Below are 21,715 nucleotides of genomic sequence, written 5' to 3'. Positions count from 1 at the left end.
GCGATACCGAACGAACAGCAGGGATCGAAAGAGTATATATGTGGATCGAAAGATACCGTGTGAGATGGTAGGTGCAGTGCCGTCTCTGTCTGGTCGACTTAATGGCCCAAGTGTAGTTGGCGATTGCGGTAAATGAGGCGTAGTCTATACTGCGTGCTCATGATGGCAATGATCCGCGTCCTCGGGTCATTTGTATCTGGAACCCGTGCCATTCTGCACACAATCCACCCCGGGGAGTCTTGTGGCATCCGGTGAACTCTTAGGTAAAGWCGTCGGAGGCGGGGCATCTTTCTCGACGCTTTCCAGGGTTTAGGAACAACGGTTGTGCATGAAGTCTTCCATTTCCTTGGCTGAAACCTCAATCTTCGACTTTTCGAGTACAGTGAGGTTTCATGTTCAAGCCTGATCGACTCGACGCAGATGTTGAGGGGGATGTTGCAGTAGAGCATGTCAGCAGCAACAACTAAAGTGAAATGTTGATTGACTTCTCGGAACGCCACGACGCGGTGGACTAACTTACTTCCAGCGCCGTCGGCTTCAACAGCACGAGCTGTAAAAGCTTACTCGAAAGTTGCTGCAGCCAACGGCACAGCTTGAACTCAGCGCACAATAACTTCCCATGCCCACCACAGATGCCGTCAGACTTCTCGGCGGTGGCTGACCATTCAGGAAGCAAGGTCCCGGATTCCAGAAGTTGTATGTCTCACTTCACAGCCTTGCTAGCAAAGCAAAAAATGGTCAGTGCCAGACAGCACCAAAGCGGGTTTCCTTCAGCCGATACCGAGATCGGTTCTGAAAAGATGATATGCGGTTCGTTCGTTCAAAGCAAATTGATTGCCGCATCGAAATCTGCTTTTATAGTGATGGGTTTTCCTCTTAGTTCTTCTCCTGCTGATAAGCCGTCAACACGTACGCCGCACGTCTCCATATGTCATGTGCAGAATGCTCCATCACGAGTGGAGCTGTGGTAACTCAACAACTTCATTGCTACCACCTCGTGAGTCTTGTACCTAACGTGTCCATACATTGATGTCCGAGTGGATCTTGACGGACGTCGCTCGACCAGGCAAATGTCCACCAACCAGCGCATCCCGCGTCCTGCATCTCTCGTAGGGATTCGAGGCGGAAGAACATTTATGTCTCGATCCTGATGAATACCCAAAATGTAGCCTTTCTGTATCCCAGGGTCGCTAGAGCCGTCCTGTTGTTCGTGCCGATTGCAGTCCACGATCCGACAATCTCAAGGTATCTGGCCGTCTATCATGCATCAATTCATACTTCGTTAACTCCTCCCGACCTCCCTCCTCAATCTGCCCGCAGCAGATTCAGATCTGGCTTCCGGCCAAGCATCCACTACCTCCTCCACTTCGTCCAAGAAAGAAGCACTGTTTAGCATTCCCGTACCACCTAACACAACCCTCACACCAGGACTGCTCGCATTGACTTGTGCAACCATCTTAGCCTCCTCGTACGTCGCGCCACCAACCATGAAGACGATGATGTCTTGTGGCTTGTCCCTGGTCTGCCCACCACCTTCCACAAATGGAAAGGCGTTGGTGTTTAATCGTCCCTTGATCAGATCCTGCAGTGTGTTCTCCAATCGAGGGGAGTGCTGAGTGTACACGTTCTCCACGCCGCGCAGACCACGGTTGAAGCGGGACCGAGCTTCCGAGAAAATGTTGCTTGGCTGGAAAAGATCTGGTATACCGCCGCTCGTGGGAATAGATTGCAGGGAATGTGCGTAAGACAGGAGCTTTGGAATCAGGTTGATACGGTTTCGGCTGATGTTCCCGGCAACCGCAAGTAAGTCCATCAAAGCTGGAGTGCTGTTGTTCGAGTGCCCAGAATATCGCAACGCGTAGATGGCAACCAATCGGAGCTTGTTGCTCGGCGGCACTTTGGGGTCCTGTATCAGTTGTTGAAGAGTCTTGACATCGTTGGAGTGGTTGTCGTTGCAAGCCAGACTTTGCTCGAGCTCGCTGACCTCAAGCAGACTGTCTGTGCCAACCCTCCTGCTGAGCTCGGTCACAAGTGTGACGTGCTTGGTGACATTACCCGAAAGACGGCGAAATTCTGGATACTCCTCGACGAATCGTTTCATGTCTTCGATGCTGTCGAGCTTCTGTCCAGATGCCTGTTTGGAAGCGAATTGTTCGACATACTCCTTGGCATTCTGGCCCAGATCACCAAAGTTCAAGTACATGTTCTTTGCGAAGAATGGATCCTGGTCTTGAGACAATATGATGTCCTACCGATGGTCAGCTTGGATGAAGGGTGGTAGATGAGGGGAGATTTGACCTTAAATTCAGGCCTGACATCAGGAACATCGCTCAGGTTGACTCTGCCATTCTCAATGCCTAATAGCTCGTGCACCATGGCTTGATATGTCCACTGCGTCAGTAATGGGGTAACAGGATCGTCTCTCCGATCTACCAAGAGCAATATGGGCGGCGTGTCGAGCTTTCTGAAGTCAAACAGCTGTTCCTCCTGTGTAATCGAATACCGCACTTCTGTCGCAAGCTTCCTGCAGAGCATACTGTTTTTCTCGAATCGTATGAGCGGCTTCTTCTTCAACGCGAGTAGCATCGCGAGAACGCMTTCCAMCGTTCGGGTCAGACTGTCATGATTCCACGAGTCTGGCGAGGAGGAGAAGATGCGTGTGGGTAGCGGTAACGAGCAGAGCTCCGGGTTGATGACTAGGAAATCGGCGAAGTATTCCACAATCGACTTGACGACTTCATGGTCATCTGCTTCGGCAAGGCGTTCAAGGGTGGACTTCTTGACTATGTTGCTGAAATCTGTGTCAKTCAGAAGTCGTCCTCTCTGTTTGGCGTTCCCGCAGACGTACAGATGTAGTACTCGCCGTAACGCGGCTCTCTGAATTCGTCGATGAGAAGTTGTATACTATCCGAGGATGGTCTTAGGAAGCAGAGACATCGTAGATGTCGCATCTTCTCGCGATTTTGATCATCGAGGCGGTTTGTGAGGTACACGGAGTGGTTCAAGAGCGCAGACTGGGTTGTTGCGGACGAGACTATGGGTACCTGAGCACATTAGCATCAGAGTCGCCATCCACGACGCCACGCCCTTCTGAAGCACATACAGTGTCCTTGTCGAGCAGCAATATCTTCATCTTCGCGGCGCCGCCATCTGTTGTAGCTGCACTCTCGCCTTGAGTGATAATCTTGGTGATGTAGCTTTGCGCGCTCTGAAAGACATCCATGCTGGGCCACCTCAATTCTGGCGGATTTCAAACGAGGGACGAGTCCGTCGTAGGGCGCGACTGGAAGCTGTCTCCGTATAGTGTCCTGTAGCTGTCTGTCGGTCTGTCGTAGTCCGTCACATGCATCAATCGCTAGCGCCTTGCGCGGGAGCTCGCCGGCTGCCGACTTGCCGTGATCGGCGAGCCGACTCGGCAACGATGATGGATGATGAACCACGGTCCACGACCATCCCCCTCGTGATGGACGCTCCCTGGCCTGTTTCTCAATCTACCGTCACGCCCCGACCTGTTACTCCCTGACATGCAAGTTCTCCTTCACTATTACAGCGTCACTTCAAGATCCTCTTTAGAAGACTCCTTCTGCCTTCGATTTCCGCCGGATGCGGTGCCGAACTCTGCTCACCATTCACTCGACTGATCTTCAATAAAGACCTCGAGTCGACCGAGACACTTCATCATCCTTCATCAACACCCTTCACACTTTCCCTTCCCGTGACTCCATCAACAACATACTCGCTTGAAGCCTGCAGCACCAACAAGTCGCATCAGCAGCACGCCTGACACACACGGCATCGCCGCGCATTGAATCCGGCGTCCTCACTTTCACAGTCTCCACCCGTCACCACCATGGCGGAAAAAATCCTTCAGAAAGAGTTCAAGGATCTCTCCAAGGAGTCATGGACCAACATCTCCCTCATCAATGAGAACATTCTCGAGTGGAGCGTCGCTCTCATCGTTCTCAACCCCGACTCTGACTACTACGGCGGCTACTTCAAGGCGCGCATGTCGTTTCCCCAAAACTACCCGTACGAGCCACCAAAGCTGAGATTCGRGCGGCCTCTGTGGCATCCCAACGTGTACCCCGATGGCCGCCTGTGCATTTCGATCCTCCACCAACCCGGCGAAGACGTCATGAGCGGCGAAGCGGCTGGTGAACGCTGGTCCCCAGTCCAACGTGTCGAAAGCGTGCTCCTCTCTGTTCTCTCTCTCCTCGATGATGCTGAATGTAGCTCTCCGGCCAACGTCGACGCAGGCGTGCAGTTCCGCAGCGACCAAGCTGGCTACAAGGCGCGAGTTGCGGCAGACCGCGAGACAAGCAAGGGCGACATCCCGGCTGGGTTTGAGATGCCAACGCACGAGACCGCGTTCAGAAAGGAGGACAAGCTCGAGCCGGACTTCAGCTGGAGCGACAGTGAGGCGGAGGATGACTTTGGGGACAGCGACGACGAGGATGAGGAAATGTTCGATGACGATGAGGGAACTGATCAGGAAGATGACGAGGAGTGAGGAGTTGGGGAGCAGCAATGTGCGGTGGCTACGACGATAAGATATGATTTTACGATTTGGGTCAACTGATAAGGCGTTTTGATATTCTGCATTCAGCGTGGAGTTGGCTGGTGTACTCTCGGTCAATAGAGAGCACGGTGGTGGCTGCGCGTACGTTCTGACCCAGAGGTCCTCGCAGACTATGCATAGCATACGAATAGAGCTCAGACATCAGAACAGACTCTTTCGCAATCGCCGAATATCCCAAGTGCTGTCATTGTCATGTATTGATGCGTGTCGTTTTGAGTTGGACACCTCGCTTTCGCGGACTGCTGCTTCAGTGCTCGGCGTCTCTTTGCATGTCAAGTTGTTCAAACCCACGGAGTCCTCTCGAGCACCTCAGGAATCGATACTCGCAAAAGTGTGATGAAAGTGTACCTTTGGTCGTCAGACACCACCCTTCCAGCTCCTTCCGCAGTGACGCTTTGCACCAGCAAACCGACTTTCAGCCTGATTACAGAGCTCGGCGACGATTTCTTTCACCTTTGAGTTGATCATGACTGCAGCAAACACCAAGTCCACTCACCCGTCTGCCGCTGCATGCTGCATGACATCGCGCTGCTCACGCGCCGTTTGCCGATCAACCTGACGTAAGCGCAGAAGTTGGACGTGGAAGCTGCTCAGATGGCCAAGCGACCTCTCATCACCTACTCTCATGGCCGCAAATCTGCTTCCAAGAGAGGACGTTGGGTCGACCTCACCACCGACGACGACGACTTCATCTCCGCCAGCATCGACATGGGCTTCGTTCCAAACACCCTCTCCAACGATAAATTGATCCCCACGAGGCCAACTTCACAAGCCGCCGCCATGGCATCCGAGCCCTCGGATGAGTCCATTGGCAACGTCGTGGCCTTCACTGGATGCACACCATCAGTTGCCACCAGGGCACTCAGAGTGAAGAACAACAATGTCGATGCTGCTATGAATGCCGTCCTTGATAATGAGGATCTGGAGAAGTTGGAGAGAGATTTGGGCTGGAACGAGGGCTTGATGAGCAATGTGCAACCATTTGGAGCCAGTGCGGCACCTACCAGAGGGAACTCGCCAGTAGGCTCTATGCAGCCTAATACTCAGGATGAAGCAGACCACCAAATGGCCGCTGCCTTGGCGGCCTCGCAGCAGGAGACAGGCGTAGTGACTGCAGACGGTACTAACATGATTGGACCATCAAATCGAAACGATCCCAGTAATCAATGGGCGATGGTGCTACACGGTGCCCAAGAAGTGCTGGGTGATGCGGAGATAGGGAAGCGGGTGCAGGAAAAGGACGCAGTGGAGCCACGCCTTCTGAAACACCTCACCGATGGTGACTATACGCCCAACTTCCTCACCATCTGTCATGAAATCCCAGCAGCACGAGAGGCACTTTTGTTGAAAAGCTGGGTCAAGGATGAGTACGGATATGACGAGGGTTGGTGGAGAGGACAGCCCATTCCTACGCCTACCGTGGTGCATGTCGCGGACGGATCTTCGGCCGCAACACCAACCGACAAGCAAGAGGAGCTTATTGCCGAGCTGCAACGTTTGATGGTATTTCTTGGTCACAGCGACAGGATTTACGCCTCGACAGGAGGACTCACCGAGACGAAGATGATCAAGGAGCATAATTTGAGTGACGGCTCTCTATTGGAGCTCGTCTTGAAGAGCTGGACTGCTGCTGCTGCAAACAAGAACCCTGCTGTATCTGATATGTTCACTACAAAGATGGGCACCAATTCCAAGGAGGGCATGGACACACCCTACATGCCAGTGGCCGAGATCACCGTTCTGTCCGACCAAAGCTCCAAGAAATACCTGTCCGAGCTCCTGGACGACCTCATCTGGTCTCAAGATCTTGCAGACGACAATTACATGGAGCGGCCTGCCGATGTTCTCATCATCAATTTGAAGCAAGCAGATCCTGAAATGAAGCAGCTCAACGTAGACGTGCCTGCGTCTTTCTACATGGACAAATATCTCGAGGAGAATCTAGAATCGTCAAGGATACTCCGTCGTGACATGATGCAAGCGCGGCACAAGCTTGAAAGGGTTGAAGCCGTCGAAAAGAAACTTACAACTTGGTCTTTTCGTGATTCGAAAAAGGCGGAGAAGGAGGCGGCCAAGCTCGAACAAGGGGCGAAGGGCAAGGATCAGGTTGGGTCGAAAGAGTCTGCGAAGGTGTCTCATCCTGTCATCGGGGAGGACAACGCTGAAATCAAAGTCAAGGATCTGTTCGCTCACTCAATTGCTCATTTTTCTGGCGAGAATCGCGAGGAAGCAGACGCTTCTGACACTCCCCTCCAGCCCGACCTGCCTGAATTCCCCGAGATCGCCGCCAAGCTGGAGCGGGTAATGTTGAACATTGAATTCAAGTTGAGAGAGCTTGCTGTCCTCAAGGAAAAGACGCGCAGCATGCTGTCTGACCTCTCAAAATCAACGCCTTCAACAAAACATCAATACACTCTACGTGGCGTCGCAACCAAACCTAGCATTACATACGTGTTGAGCGCAAAGCCCAGCCCAGATGTTGAGATGGTCGGACAAGCTGCTACCAAGCTAGTCGATGTGGACGACAACACACCGGCAGGCATGCAATGGTGGCGACTAGCCTACGAGTCCAGCGGAAGCAACGCAGCCATTCGTCGTACCCCAGCCGCAGACTATGACGTCTTACGCGCCGTAGAGCTCGAGCATACCTCTGCGCTGCTTGTATACGCAAGTGACCGCGCAATTGCACCCATACCAGACTCCTTCTCTGATATACCGGAACCACTCAAACAATTCATCACGCGTGATAACCATCAAGCCAACCTTGAGTTGACAGCTGCGAGGCGCCCTAACCCTGACTTCACCTACTTCGATCAAGTTAGAGACTCGATCGAGCCACCAGATAGCCGCAGAGGTAGTGACAGCAGCTTGAACGTGAACGGCCGGCCATCACCATCACCGCCGTCACCGCCAGTGGATGAGATCTTCTTAGACCCACCGGAGGAGGATAGCGCTGGGGTTGTGGAAATGGCGCAAACGGAACATTCGAAACCGCTGACGCTGGGTGATACGGCTATGGGTGGACTCTCCGAAAGCCAGGGCGCCGGTGCTGAAGGTGGGGAGCATGTTGAGGATGCGGACATCAAGATGGCAGAATAGATTTCCTCTTTCTGATGCTCAAGTCACCGACAGGGGCCAAGACGGAAGGCACTGCGATGTGGTGTGAGGGTTGGTGACGCTAGATAATTTCATGATTCATTATTCGTGAATTGCATCTCAGATATGCTCTCTACAATGCAACGAATCCGTCCCTTTCCTGCCACGGCTCATGGCCCTTTCAGTAGCGCATGGGCCTATATCGATCATCAGACCGCATACGTCTCATCTCTCATACCAAAGACTTCTTCTTGATTCCCAAGGCCGCCGAAAAGTCCTTCTTCTTTTTCGGTTGTCGTACAAAGGAAGGTGGTGGGGGCATAGCAGCCTTGTCTTCCCTCTCCCTGGCTGCCGTCTCCCCTTTTGTCTCCACTACCGGCTCATCCAACAATAATTCGTCGCCCAACCTCCGCACYCTCTCGCCCGTACTGCTTTGAAAAGCCCGCCGTGCCTGTTCCTCAATTTCTTTCTCCACCCGCTCCGCCTCCTCATCCCTCTTCTCTGCAACAGATACCGTGCTAATCTCCCCTTCCTTCCCAATCCTCTCCCTTGCAGCATTCCGATGCCTCACATCATCCAACGCATCCGCAATCGCCATCTCCGTTTTCGCATCCATAGTCTTCTTCTCCAAATCCTTCATCGCATCCCTCTCCTCCTCCTCCTTCGCAATTCGATCTAATCGCTCCTCCTCCGTCTCCTCCGCCAACTGCGCTTCTCTCCACGGTTCATAATTCCGCTTCGCTCCCCTCTCACACGTATAGTCCATATTCTTCGGRTCCGTCTTGAAGGTGATTTCTGCCGAACATCGCGTGCATCGAATGTAGAATCTGAAGATGGAGATTGCATAGTATTTCTCGTCGGTGGTCTCTTTCCGCGCGTTGAATTTACGACCTTTGTAGATGTATTCGCCGCAGGAGGTACATCGCATCGGGAAGGGTGCCATGAGACGGACGGTCTGTACTTTGGGGCCGACTTGTTTGGGACCTCGCTTGCGTTCGATCTTGGAGGGATCGAAGTCCGGAGGGTAGTATTTGGTGAGGACCTTTCGTTCAGACATGGTTACTGAGGTATGATATCGGATATGGTGGTGATTGAGGAGGTCTTTGAGCTGCAGATGAAGAAGTGAAGGTCATCCTGCGAAGGAAGATCCGCACGTGCCATAATGTTCTTAAGTCCGCTTTACCCCGCCAGCCATCGCGCCGCGTTGGTAAACAAATAACAGCAGGATGGATTGTCATTTGACCTCGACTTTGTCAGGTAGGTACGTTTACGGCAATTCCAAGAGGATTGGATGGGACTAATCTATGGCAGGCGCGGATGATCCTTGTATTGCTCATATGCCTCCCATACTTATCCACATGACATTCGCCGCGAAATATGGACAGCTACCTACGAGCCTGGCGCGAGGATGCGCTCAATAAACACCAATATGATTCCGCCATCTTTGTAGGAGACAAACTGTTGGCCATAACAAGTGCGCATTATTACCACCGACACTGCGATTCTGGCGCGCCTCACTGACAGCGCTGCGCAGACTCCGACTCGGACGCTTTCGCACTCGCGCAAACCCACTTCGCTGCTGGAAACTACACACGCGCTCTGGCTTTTGTCTCAAGATCAGACTTGACAGCGCGATCGCCCGCATCGCGCTAWCTCGCAGCACATTGTTACGTCAAACAGGGTCGACACGAGGATGCTCTGGCTCTGCTGGGAGAGAAGAACCCGCTCCACCTGGTCACGTCCTCAGATCCTACCCGGCGCAAGCTGCAGCATGTCAGCAATGGATTGTCCGTTAAGCAGCACGGCAAATCGCGAATTCCAAATCAAACCGACAGAATAGAYCGGAGTGAGGAGAGAGACCGAGAGTCCCCAGACAGCCTCAAATATGAAGCCGGAATGTGCTACCTAAGAGGACTGTGTTTTGCCAAACAGAATGCCTTTGATCGTGCAAAAGAGTGCTACAAAGACGCGGTGCGGATAGACGTGCAGTGTTTCGAGGCATTTGATCAGCTGGTAAAGAACTCTTTGATGAGCCCGGGCGAGGAATGGGACTTCTTGGACAGCCTCAGCTTCGACAGCATACGTACCGACCCAGCGGAAGCCTCCGTTCGTTCAGAAGCAGCAGACTTTACGCGGAATCTCTATTCGACACGACTGTCAAAATATGCCCGACCGGAAGTCTTCAACACTGCAATTGAGACCTTGTCTACACACTACCAGCTCGGTAAGAACGCTGATATCCTGCTGTCCAAGGCTGAATTGCTCTTCACGAGCTCCCGGTTCCAGGATGCGGTGGGTCTTACAACACAGATCCTGAGTGTGGACCCGTACAACTTTGCATGCGTACCTCTTCACCTAGCACTCCTTGCTCAGCTTGGCCACACACACGCGCTATTCTCCCTCTCACATGACCTGGCCGACACTCATCCCGGAGAGCCATGCACATGGCTTGCCGTTGGTACCTACTATCTCTCCATGAACCGCATCCCAGAGGCGAGATCCTACTTTTCCAAGGCKAGTTTAATGGACCCTCATTTTGGTGCAGCTTGGATTGGTTTTGCACATACATTTGCTGCCGAGGGCGAGAGTGATCAGGCGATTGCGGCATACAGCAYGGCGGCACGTCTTTTCCAAGGAACGCATCTACCTCAGCTCTTCCTCGGTATGCAAGAGATCGCACTGGGAAACCTCACAATCGCCCGAGAGTACTTGACTGCGGCCTGGGCTCTTTGTGACCGTGACCCTCTTCTCATCAACGAAATAGGAGTCGTTGCATATCTGGAGGAGAACTTCGAGAGTGCAGTGCGGCACTTTGAGCTTGCGCTTCACATAGCAGAGGACAATGGAGCTCCGCCACACCAGTACAGCAGCACTCGTCTCAACTTGGCACATGCACTTCGAAAAAGTGAAGACTTCCAAGGCGCGCTCGATCAGTTCGATGAAGTCATCAGGTTGGGCCTACGAGATGCAGGCGTGTTTGGGTCGAAAGGTCTTGTCCTTTTGGAACTGGATCAACCTTTCGAAGCCACCATCGCCCTTCATGAGGCTCTTGCGCTCAGTCCACAAGACCCCATTGCGAGCGATTTACTGGCCAAAGCTCTTTCCCAATTGGAAGATGTGGGAGTTCTTGGAGGTGCAGACGAACACGATCTGGACCTGGGCCTGCAGAGCAAACTTGCACAAGTTCGAAGAACCCGCGGCGCTCCTGGCGCCCGAAGGAGAAGGGCAATTCGGCAGCTTGACGATAGTATGGACTTGGACGGCGGATCGAGTATGCGGAAAGGACAGCTGGGGTTACCTTAGAGAGGTGTGCACCGGTCGAGGCCGTAGGCTCTCCCTGCACTATGCTGTATGCTTTCGATTGTAGGCCGCTGAAAATTACGACGTGATGGATCTTGGACGGGATTGTGTCTTTTGCATAGCGTACGAGCGTTTGGGACGGGTTCCAGGCACCGGGGCCTGCGTGCATTGCATTGCATCGAATGGCGCGAGAGAAGGATAATTATGCCGATCACTTAGGTCGAAATCGCCGATTGGGTATGTGAGCAATTGAAGATCAGTCTTCATGGTGGCTTTTCTCCCACGGAGCTCGCGGAGATGCCCAACTATTCCACACCGCTGGATTCTCTCGGCACCGCCAAGCCAGGCAGTATTGCAGCACATGATCGTCGATCGTTTTGATCAAAGGTATGAGAACGATCAACGCTCATCTCAACTACGAAGTGCACCCCGAACTCTTGATTGCATATCGGTCATTTCATCAAATGTCAAATCACAACATGAGACGTGGTACAAGCTACCGATTTGCTGACACTGCAGTGAATGGATCAAGTGCTTACAGCTTTTCTCTGCGTGTGAGTGGAATACGAGATGCAGAGCTGAGCCACAGYAGGGTGGCTATAATGTTTAGTTGCTCCAAACAAGAAAGCCATCCAAATGGACTGTTCGGCAGTGTGCTCTTCCACTCTTTTCCCAAGTGAACAAAGAGGGTCGCAGATTTGACATTCTCACAGCTAGATTGCTCAGCGAGAGATAAAGGAGACATGCACAAAGGTAATGCTGAAGTGGCGCAGAGAGAACATTTCATATCGCCGCCCGAACAGAAAGATTCTTGTCATCGACACAGCTTACCGGCATACATATCTGACAAGCTCATGAGGACTTACAGTCGCTTTGCTCCAGCAGTATTGATTCTCCCATCGATCGTTCAAATGTCAACAGCCACGGCAAACTTATCTGCCATAGCAGCAACAATCCCAAGAGCGGTCTTCAACTTTGGCACTCAGACCTACACAGCCATCCAAACCGCCGGACCATCGCAGGCTGCCATCGGCCAAAATACCCTCACAGCGGGAGGCGCAGCCTTGCAGCTAGACGGAGGATACGCCAGTCTAGCAAGCAATGGACTCATCCATGTACCTGGGTCCATCAATTCAACATTGACCACCTCCACCTCCGTCTCTCAAGTAGTGGTGACTGGAAGAAGAGTCGAGTTGACTCTCGCCTCCGCGACGGTGGTATATCTCGCCCCGACCGGCGCGGTTCTGAAAGGCACTAAGAGTGTCGCGACGAGTCTTGAGTGGGTGATAGGTCAACAGACGTTGATTCCTGTTTACAATGGCGTCGTTGTGGCAAGTGGTTCGGAGAGGGAGACTTTTAAGTATTCGTTGACCAACATTACGAGAGCTGCAGCGGCGACCTCGAGGGTGAGGATGCCTGTGAAGTCTTTGGAAGGGTTGTCTGTACCAGCGGCGACAAGTTCGTCGAGCGAGGTCGCATCAGTAAGAACGACAGCGGCGAGCATGTTGAATGCGGTGGCATCAGCGATTCTGCCAGCAACGAGCTCGTCGAGCGCGGTGGAATCGGCTGCGATGAAGTCTTTGGAAACGTCATCTCTATCAGCCAGTTCGGCAGCAACAAGCATGATGGATGTGGTGGCATCGGCTGTTACGGAACCTGCCACGATCACTGATATGCCCAGCAATGAATCCCCAAGGAGTGGAGGGAAGTTGGCATGGATGGCCAAGGCCTTGGTCCTGGTCAGTTTGTTAGCCATTTGATTCATTATTTTCGTTTGATATCCAACGTGAAGTGACATTCAAATGCTTGTAATCACATTCCATTTGCCTTCTGGTTCCGTCATCTGCCTCCAAACGTCGTCAAAGATGTTTCCAGAGGCTCAGCTGTCATTCTTCATCCAACCGCCCAGAACGCATTTCATACCAATGCCTGTAACGGTGAAACATCGCCGAGGATCCTGAAACCAGATTGTTTCTGCAGCGCGACCATTCCTAGCTGGACGAGTCTTTCAAAGACGTGCRTGGAGGTAAGCAGCATTCCCGATGCCTGGAGGCTGGGAAACAATGTCCTATCAATATCTTCCTACAGCCCCAAATTGGAAGCGCGTTCAATCGGGACCGACCCCAGTGTTGCAACAAGGATGAATACCTCCTYGTCAACAGGGTGTCCCGCGCGTGGCGTCGGTAGACATTGCTTAATCTTGAGCGTTTTACGTCGGCTAACGCTGTGCCACAACGTGTGGGCGTATGCTACTTGGCGCTGCAAAGCTCAGTCAGCCGAACAGGGAACATCGTGCATGACATTCATGCGATGTTGAAAGGTACGACATGAGGTTTCATGAATGTAGCGACCTCCGGCAGATTTGATGCGCGCGATCTTGTGGGTGAAATTATGGGGATATCAATCGGGAGGGTCTTTTGATTATCATGTACCGTGCAACGCGGATGTTATCCGCTTGCCTTCAGCCCGGCGACGTTGAGCCGGTAGATCTGATAGGGTCGTGTGCCTTTGTGCGCCTTTACGAAGGGGTCACCGCTTTCCTTGTGTTTATCGCCATTCCCGTTGGATCAGATGCGGGTCTCGCACTGCACATGGCCTTTTAGACGTCTCGATGTGCTCGATCGCATGGAGAGGGCAGAAAATCTCTCACGTTGTCAAATTAGACGCTTTGAGTTTGCGAGCTGTGCAAGTTAAGCCTCGACCAGCGAGCGTCACGTTCCACGCGTCTGAAGGCTGATAGATTTGGCCGCGCTTGTGCTAAGCCCCTGGATGCCGGATGCAGGCTGGCAAACTCACAGGCTGTTCACTGCAGTTCATACGCCACGTCATGGAGGTCGAGAGTCATGTCGGACGATTGCACTGACGGAACCATGTGAGAGCGTGTCTCCCAAACACCCTGCTCCTACACGGAAGTCGGCAGTGACATCAGCGAAGCGACCGTACCTGCAGCGAAATCTAATCTTAAATGCTACCCCTAGCGTCCTAGCGCAATTTATTAGTGGAGCGTTGGACGTTAGCCCTGAACACAGGTCCATGCACCTACAACTCCTGCAAGCCTCCCGCTCTTCTTCTCTCTTGACAAGTCCGGCGTTTCCTCACCACACTCCTTTGCAGTCAGTCATTCTCTACCACTCAGACTACCTTCAATGCAAGCCGAGCGCTTCACTGAAGTCGTCGTTACATTCATTTGATCCCATCAGCAAACGTACCCGACAGTCGAGAAACCCCCTTACACGCCCACATTCCTCACAACACAAACCGCGCAGCCTCCCCATATTTTCGCTACCGCATCGCCTACTTGGACGAACAGGTCAAACCCTCTTCTGGTTTGAACCTCTGCCTAGCATCTGCGCGCCGGAAACGCAGCAATAACGCGCAGGCGCATCATCACCCATACCCTTCATCACTATGAAGTCCTTCTCGACCACCGTTGCCACTTTGGCTTTGGCAGGCAGCGCCGCCGCTTTCTGGCGCATGCCTTGTCGCTCGCAGACTGGAGTCGCGCGTATTGATCCTCTCGTTGCCCCGGGCTCAATCGCGGATCACTCCCACATCGTCTTTGGAGGTGGCAGTGAGTTGCCAACAGATTCACGACGACTTTGGAACACGCACTAATCCGTGCAGACTTTGGCCAGACCACCAACTACGAGGACCTTGCGCAATGCGCCGAGCCCGACTACAACTGCACCTCTTGCGGAGTGACGGAAGACATGTCCGCTTACTGGACCCCGCCGCTCTACTTTCAGCATGAGGATGGCACTGTGGAGATGGTTCCTAACGTCGGTGGAATGCTTGCGTACGTGGGACTGATCCATGCAACTCGTTCCCTTTACTGACTTAGTCAAAGATACTACTTGTTCTACCTTGATAACCTCAAGCCATTCCCCGAAGGTTTCCAGATGATTGCCGGTGATCCCACCGTGCGCAACTTCACCGGTCCATTCCCCGACGAGCAGCTCAGCTTCTGGCCGACCGACCCCACCGACCAGTTCTTCCTGCAGCAGCGTGCCATCGGCGTAAACTGCCTCAACTACGGCAAGACCCCAGAGCCGTCTCTCTACCGCCACGAGTTCCCCGACAAGGCCTACATGGATGCCAACTGTGTCGATGGAATTCGCCTCGAAATGGCCTTCCCCAGCTGCGGTACTGGCGAGAAAGACTCTCCCGACCACAAGTCCCACGTCGCCTACCCAAGCTTGGTCAAGGAAGGAAACTGCCCAGAGGGTTACGATGTGCACTACCCCTTCCTCTTTTACGAGACCATCTTCGCCACCAACCAGTTCGCTGGCAAGCCGGGCAAGTTTGTTCTCTCCACTGGTGACCCAGTCGGCACCAGCTACCACGCCGATTTCATCATGGGCTGGCAATCTGCCGACTTCCTGGGTCAGGCCATCGACACCTGCACGAGCCCCAGCGGCCAGGTAGAAGACTGCCCCATCTTTACTCTTCAGTCTGACGATGAAGCCGCCAAGTGCAAGTTCGCCATGCCCGAGGATCTCGATGGCGAAGACTGTGCTGGTCCTCGTGCTGATCTCCCGATGGGTGTCCCAATCCAGCACGGCCCAGAGCCCGCCACGAAGTACCCCGTGAGCGGCGCTGGCGCAGCACCCACATACGCCGCCAAACCCACCAAATCTGCCAAAGCCTCGAGCGCGGCTCCAACTTACACTTCAGCCAAGTCGAGCTCATCAGCTCAAAGCGCTGTTGTCCCATCCGCGTACTCATCCGCGTCGAGCAAGGCTTCTGCCGCGCCTACCACCACCGCAGCGCCTACAGTCTCATCGTCAACCATTGATGGCGATGTCACCACCAAGTACATCACCAAGGGCTACGAAGTCGTGGAGATGGTCATCGTGGAGACCGACGTCACCGTGACCGCAACTGCTTCGGCTTCTGCGGCTCCAGCGTACTCCACACCAAGCTCCTCACCAGCTTCCGCGGCTCCAGCCTATTCCGCACCAAGTTCTCCAGAAGCACCAAGCTACAAGCACAAGCGCCACATGGAGAAGCACCAGCGTCGCAACATCCAATAGCTTCGCTGAGAGAGCACAAAGCGTTTCTTTCCATATGTTACATTTTGAAATGTGTCTGCTTGCATCATCAAGGTGTTGAGCTTGGGGGTTTCTAGCATGTCGGACTGAGCGTGCCCACGGGTACAGCCAGTCGTAGGGAATACCAAGGAGCAGTTTCACCTCTGTCCGCAGGCTGGTTCTGCGTCGCTGATCTGTAGCATAAACGATTCATTGTAGGAATGAGCCCGACGGCATTCACCAGGGCAGGCATATGCCTCACGGTTGCTTCTATAAGTCGCAACCATTGCCCGAAAATTCATCGCGTAAATACTTATTTCTTCATTCTGAGTTCATCAAACAGTCATCACACAGTGTCTCATCTTTCACAGTCGCAGCTCGCCTGACAGGTGGGAATAGAATTCATGTTCTTGATCTATGAAAAAGTGCTATGTAATTGACCGATTGCTCTAGCTGTGATGTATGGAGCTTGAACATCAGGCCGTCGCAAATATCGCAGGAAAACCCCTTTCGCTTTCTCTAGCCCTTGCGAAACTCCTCCTCTTGCTCCACGACGGTAGCAACATGAATATGACACCCCGGACTCGAAGGCGGCGTCGACTGGTCCTCAGACATGACCTCCAGACTCCCCTCCTCTGCAAGCTTCAGGTCACCGCCAATGAATCTTCGACCAAGGCGTCCACTTGCTTTGCTCAATTGGCTACAATTGGCCGAAATGCGACAGATTGTTGATTTGGCGGACCGACTGAGCTCGACCGGAGGTGTGAGGCGATTCGATCCATCACTCGAGGCGAATAGCTGGGGGAAATAGCGGGATATGCAACCATTCAGAGTTGGAAGACAGCTACAGATAATCCCCGAGTTGACTTCGAGACTTGACCAGATGGCTGCTAGAGGGTTGTCCCAGCTCGTGTCTTTCGTTTTGGAGACTGCGTAGAGCGCTGGTAGGCGTAAGATGGAGATGATGCAGGTTACTGCCCCAAGACCAAAAACTGCCTGCGAAGAAATCAGCAGAGCTCGCAATCTCCTWTCTTCTCAACGTACCATAAGCATGAAACGTTGCTTCTTGGGAAGATTAAGACTTTTCAGCACCGGTAATGGAAGTACTGCCGTGCAAATGTCTGTCAAGATATTCACGGCAGTATTCGCGAACCTGCATTCGTCAGCCAGTGCTCTTCGCGACGTGCAGGTCTTTGCCTACCATACTGCCAATCGATCGAGACAACTCCCTTGAATAGAGGAATCCCAGAAGTATCGTATCGGCCGGCAAGCAAACACAGCACTGAAAAAAGCAAACATTGTCCAGCCAATTACAATGCCTATCAATAAGAAGCACTTGGCTCTGAACTTCCTCTCGGGGAATAGCCGAAGGTATTGAATCAGAATTGATAGCTTCGCAAAGCACAAAGCAAGATAGTACACCCAGACAGATGCCCAAAACCAAACCAACGATTGCACATGGTCCTCCACGCTCAAGGAATCGGCGTGTCTACCCATACCGTACTTGACTTGTTGGCACATGGCTATCGTAAGCATGATGGACAGTACAATTGCGATCGAGATGACCAAGTCATCTAGACCAGCGCTGTGAACTATCCCAATTCGCGTTACGAGTCGCGCGACAGTCGCAAGGCCGGCCAGCACTGTGAATGAAATGGTGACCCCAACGACGGCCTCCCCAGAGGCATGTCCAGAAGCCGGCATCTAAGGCGAATAATCCAGGAGTTGTGGCTATCCGTGGAGTATGGTGTTATGGTAATAGAAAAAGAGTCAATGAAGTCATCCCTTGGTGGAGTCAAGATGGGAACGATCTTGAGCACTACCTCGTGCGCGACTCGCTTCTAGCAAACCATCGCATCAGAGTGCTGCCGTGATCAGACATCAGATAGTCGACTGGGGAGAACCGGTAATGACCAATGCAGAGAGAGTGCCACATGGCTTACAAGACTCTAATCAAGATGACACAAGCTTCGATGCCACGCTCCACAGCCCGGCGTACGCCTTGCGGGTGTAATGGCGGCAACCGAGCCATTCGGAATGGATCACCATCCGATGTCAGTCCCAACCGCCGGGGACTGAGCCGGTGGAGAGAGAGGTTGGGAGGTACTATATCTTACCTGAGGCCATCCTGGACATGCATTCCGAATCGGATTCATAGTGCTTGACGATCAACGATCACCTGGCGGCAATCTCCATCGCAGCCGTGGATGAGTTGAGATGCAGGGTCGTCCTCCGATCCAGTTATTTMATGTAAAATAGATCGCGTTGGTAGCACAGCAGACGGTTCGCGAGAAGTTTCCTTTGTTCTCCCTTTGTGTTCCACAGCAACGTCCAGTCACGTTTTCCAGTGGACCACGTCTGCGGCGTGCTCGACTAGGGGAAGGAGGTGTGGCTTCCCAGTAAGTCCGTAGTTTTGGTGGTCTGTACAAACATTGCTGGCGAGCGACGCAAGATGCAGTTGGAGTTTTGGAGAGATGGAGCTGGGCTGAAGGCGGAGGCCGGGCAATCTTTACTCCGTACGAGCCAAACGAGGATAGCTCAGAAGTGAACACCTACATCACCTCGAGACATAAAGTATACCACAAGATAAATCAATGCTTTAGACACCATCACCCACAGCAGCACAAGCTGCTGACACCCTTTTACAAGATGCACTCCAGTCTTGTGCGCGTACAGAATGTGTTCGGATTCTTCACATCGGTCGCCTTTGTGAGTAACGACCGACGCAATGGCTAAGAACAGCACAACTCATACGTTCACTTACAGGCCGTCGCTGGTGCCATCGCATTGAGTGTCCTGCTGAGCCCCCAGTCGCCTTCCGCAGCACTTGAGTTGAAGAACATTCGAGTGTAAGTAGATTAGAACAACCATCAAGCCTTCACATCTGACAACCACCGCAGCGCAAAAGGCCGGCCATACTACCACAGCACCAAGCGCGAAGAATACGCGCACGTCACCTTCGACCTCGACGCCGACCTCTCCTCCCTCTTCAACTGGAATACGAAACAAATATTCCTCTACGTCGTCGCTTCATATCCCTCGAAATCTCCATCTACGATCCCACGATCCGAAGCCGTGGTTTGGGACGCCATCATCCCCTCCGACTACGCCCCGCTACATGTCAATACCTATATCCACCCCGCACCCAAAACTGCGTCGTCAAAGGACAAGCTCAAGGCAAAGAGAGTAGCGAAGCCGTACCCACCAGGAAAAGAGCCTGGTATCGTAAGGCTCAAGGACCAGAGGCCGAAATACCAGATCACAGATGCGACTGGAAAGATCGCAGAGCGTGGGAATGCGACACTGACGCTGCATTGGAACGTGCAACCTTGGGTAGGTCTGTTGACATGGACAAACACGAATACCTATGGACGGTGGGAGGGCTTGAAGGGAGGCAAGACGGAACCGTTTGCATTCCCTGAACTGAAAGTAAGCGAAAAAGCCAAGAAGGAGGACCTCAAGACTGAAAAGGGAGCCGAAGCTTATCGTCTACACGTGGGATGATGGGAGCATAACGGTAGTGATAGCAAATTGTTCATGGATCGCTGTATCACAAGATCGAAGTGCCATTTTGCACTCGTGATATTACGTATGTGCATGTACTCGAATGCCATACCTGATCTTCGATGATCTTCGATGAGCATGTCCGCATCAATCAGTCGCCCGGTGTTCTAACCCTCGACATCAATCTTGGGCTTTTTGGCGTCTCCCATGACGACATCCTCAGCCTTGCGCTTCTCGCCCTCGCGAGCCTCCCGATCCTTTCGTCGAGCATCACGGTCCTGCTTTTCCTTTTCCTTTCTGAGAGCCTTCGACTCAAATTCGTGCCAGTCGCCCTCCAGGCTTGCGAGCTCCACGACCTGGGCAGGCTTGGGCTCCTCGGTTGTGAAGTAAGGATGCTCCAGGACGTCCGAAGCTGTTGGTCGATTGTCGGGATCATATTGAAACATTGCCTGCAGAAGCTCAAACGCTTCAGGTGACACTCGTTCGCGATACTTCTCTGAGAAGGTTGAGGATAACCGCTTTTCCGGGCGCAGAAGCTCGAACCACTGCAGCTCAGTAATACCAGGCCACTCACTGCGCGTCGGTGTTCCAAGGACGTTGTAGATCTTGTCGAGCTGGTTGATTTCTCCACCATCACCGGGGAAGATGGCGTGTCGAGTGAAGATCTCCACCAGTACGCATGCTGCACTCCAGATATCCACAGCAGGTCCGTACTGTGTCTCGCCAAGTAGCAGCTCGGGGCTCCGGTACCAAATGGTGATGACTCGGTTGGTGTAGTCTTGCTTTTGTCGCTTCTGATAGAACCGCGCCAATCCAAAATCGGCGAGTTTGAGCTCGCCAGTATTGGACACCAAAATGTTGGCGGCTTTGATGTCGCGGTGCAAGACGCCTCGCTTGTGAAGATAGTCGAGACCCTCGAACAGCTGCTTGGCAAGATGTTTTTTGTGCCCTGCAGTGAGTGCGAAAGAGGGATGGTTGAGCAGTCCAGTCAGATCGTGGGACAAGTACTCAAAGACCATGAARCAGTCGTTGCGCTCGACCATGACCTCGAGGAGTTCAACCACATTGACGTGGTTCAAGGACTGCAACAGCTTGATCTCGCGGATAGCGGTGACCGGAAACTGTGACTGTTAGCGAAGCCCTATGCCATTCGGTCGGACCACCAAACTTACACCATCACGTTCTCCCTCCATGCGGATTTTCTTCAACGCCACCATGCCGCCAGTGTAGACGTGAATGGCCTTGTAAACCTTTCCGTACGTGCCGCTTCCCACCACCGATTCATTGCCAGTCTTGCGATAGTACACGCTGTCAGAGTTTGCAAAGTCTTCGGTCAACTCTGGGCGAGGCTTGAGTCGCTTTTTCCGAACCATCTCGGTGCGAAACGCTGGAGGTGGCGAGGGTCTACGAGGCAGCTGGCCGACTCGGGTGTTGCCAACATAATTCGAGCTCTTTGGCACGTGACCTTGCACAAGAGGAGATATCGTGGAGGGCATTCTCTTTGAGAGAAGAGGCGAGGTCTCTGATTTGGATATGACTGGAGTTCTGTCTGCGGCAACCATGGTGGCGCGTCCCTTGATAGAGAAGCTGATCTTATTCTTGTCGCGCTCCGCCTGGGCTGTCATTTCATCGGCAGTCTTTGGAGCGCTTGGATTTGCTTGGCTGGGAGTAATGTCAGTTTTACGCTTTTTTCTCGCACTCTCGTCCTCTGCGCGAAGGTCCGCCGGAGGTCTGAAAGGGTTGTCGTCATCCTCTGGATCGGGCAATGTGACTACAGATTTTGGCTGGGCCGCGGCAGGTCCAGTGGATCCGTCCTTGGTCTTCTCGCCAGGCTGGACCAGGTGGCCACCCTTTACTCCATCTCCGGGTGTCCAGGAAAGGTTAGCAAAGTGGGCTCGGCCTCCTCTCGTACCTGGCGCGCCACGTTGCGGAGGTCTAGGAAACGGATCTCGTGATGAGTATGCGGAGGGGTTGGGCGAGCTCGCATATTGCTTGCCTGCTTGTGACGGATATTGAGGCCCGCCGGGCTGAGCGGGTGGAGGCTGCTGGTATGCATATGGCGGTTGCTGAGAGAAACCGTGAGCGGGTGATGCAGAGTGTGAAAATGGGGCGGAAGGGGGATAGCCATGAGGAGCGTAAGGAGACTGTCCCTGCGGATAACTGCCGTAGCGAGGATCGTATGGCGGGCGGTTATACATTCCCGAAT

The 21,715-nt window shown here is 53.1% G+C and overlaps 10 protein-coding genes; 5 read left to right on the top strand and 5 right to left on the bottom strand.

Annotated features, from left to right (window-relative positions):
* Nucleotides 1–1,282: 1,282 nt before the first annotated feature.
* RCC_07312 (probable vacuolar sorting protein VPS45/Stt10 (Sec1 family)) lies at nt 1,283–3,223 on the bottom strand (the record flags this gene model as incomplete). XM_023772570.1 has 4 exons in its annotated part: nt 1,283–2,248; nt 2,299–2,798; nt 2,849–3,044; nt 3,104–3,223. 4 exons carry the CDS (start codon nt 3,221–3,223, stop codon nt 1,283–1,285), a joined length of 1,782 nt encoding a protein of 593 aa, XP_023628338.1.
* A 627-nt stretch (nt 3,224–3,850) lies between these two features.
* Nucleotides 3,851–4,510, top strand: RCC_07311 (related to ubiquitin-protein ligase; the record flags this gene model as incomplete). Its single annotated transcript, XM_023772569.1, has 1 exon — nt 3,851–4,510. One exon carries the CDS (start codon nt 3,851–3,853, stop codon nt 4,508–4,510), a length of 660 nt encoding a protein of 219 aa, XP_023628337.1.
* Nucleotides 4,511–5,173: 663 nt separating this feature from the next.
* Nucleotides 5,174–7,678, top strand: RCC_07310 (uncharacterized protein; the record flags this gene model as incomplete). The annotated part of the gene is made up of 1 exon (XM_023772568.1): nt 5,174–7,678. The coding sequence occupies one exon, from the start codon at nt 5,174–5,176 to the stop codon at nt 7,676–7,678; it is 2,505 nt and encodes an 834-aa protein (XP_023628336.1).
* Nucleotides 7,679–7,907: 229 nt separating this feature from the next.
* Nucleotides 7,908–8,732, bottom strand: RCC_07309 (probable cell cycle control protein cwf16; the record flags this gene model as incomplete). The annotated part of the gene is made up of 1 exon (XM_023772567.1): nt 7,908–8,732. The coding sequence occupies one exon, from the start codon at nt 8,730–8,732 to the stop codon at nt 7,908–7,910; it is 825 nt and encodes a 274-aa protein (XP_023628335.1).
* A 320-nt stretch (nt 8,733–9,052) lies between these two features.
* On the top strand, nt 9,053–10,978 carry RCC_07308 (related to anaphase control protein cut9; the record flags this gene model as incomplete). XM_023772566.1 has 2 exons in its annotated part: nt 9,053–9,149; nt 9,210–10,978. 2 exons carry the CDS (start codon nt 9,053–9,055, stop codon nt 10,976–10,978), a joined length of 1,866 nt encoding a protein of 621 aa, XP_023628334.1.
* A 1,309-nt stretch (nt 10,979–12,287) lies between these two features.
* On the bottom strand, nt 12,288–12,599 carry RCC_07307 (uncharacterized protein; the record flags this gene model as incomplete). Its single annotated transcript, XM_023772565.1, has 1 exon — nt 12,288–12,599. The coding sequence occupies one exon, from the start codon at nt 12,597–12,599 to the stop codon at nt 12,288–12,290; it is 312 nt and encodes a 103-aa protein (XP_023628333.1).
* Nucleotides 12,600–14,383: 1,784 nt separating this feature from the next.
* On the top strand, nt 14,384–16,008 carry RCC_07306 (related to glyoxal oxidase precursor; the record flags this gene model as incomplete). XM_023772564.1 has 3 exons in its annotated part: nt 14,384–14,546; nt 14,600–14,771; nt 14,823–16,008. 3 exons carry the CDS (start codon nt 14,384–14,386, stop codon nt 16,006–16,008), a joined length of 1,521 nt encoding a protein of 506 aa, XP_023628332.1.
* A 516-nt stretch (nt 16,009–16,524) lies between these two features.
* RCC_07305 (related to integral membrane protein) lies at nt 16,525–17,709 on the bottom strand (the record flags this gene model as incomplete). XM_023772563.1 has 3 exons in its annotated part: nt 16,525–17,001; nt 17,050–17,158; nt 17,207–17,709. The coding sequence occupies 3 exons, from the start codon at nt 17,707–17,709 to the stop codon at nt 16,525–16,527; spliced, it is 1,089 nt and encodes a 362-aa protein (XP_023628331.1).
* Nucleotides 17,710–18,654: 945 nt separating this feature from the next.
* Nucleotides 18,655–19,509, top strand: RCC_07304 (related to SPC3-signal peptidase subunit; the record flags this gene model as incomplete). XM_023772562.1 has 3 exons in its annotated part: nt 18,655–18,714; nt 18,772–18,854; nt 18,906–19,509. The coding sequence occupies 3 exons, from the start codon at nt 18,655–18,657 to the stop codon at nt 19,507–19,509; spliced, it is 747 nt and encodes a 248-aa protein (XP_023628330.1).
* Nucleotides 19,510–19,676: 167 nt separating this feature from the next.
* Nucleotides 19,677–21,707, bottom strand: RCC_07303 (related to Cdc2-related protein kinase; the record flags this gene model as incomplete). XM_023772561.1 has 2 exons in its annotated part: nt 19,677–20,630; nt 20,682–21,707. The coding sequence occupies 2 exons, from the start codon at nt 21,705–21,707 to the stop codon at nt 19,677–19,679; spliced, it is 1,980 nt and encodes a 659-aa protein (XP_023628329.1).
* Between the last annotated feature and the right edge of the window lie 8 nt (nt 21,708–21,715).

Source organism: Ramularia collo-cygni, assembly GCF_900074925.1.
Source record: "Ramularia collo-cygni strain URUG2 genome assembly, contig: RCC_scaffold11, whole genome shotgun sequence".
Classification (NCBI taxonomy): Eukaryota; Fungi; Ascomycota; class Dothideomycetes; order Mycosphaerellales; family Mycosphaerellaceae; genus Ramularia; species Ramularia collo-cygni.
The sequence above is the reverse complement of the archived record's forward strand: the minus strand, read 5'-3'. Positions and strand labels throughout refer to the sequence as shown.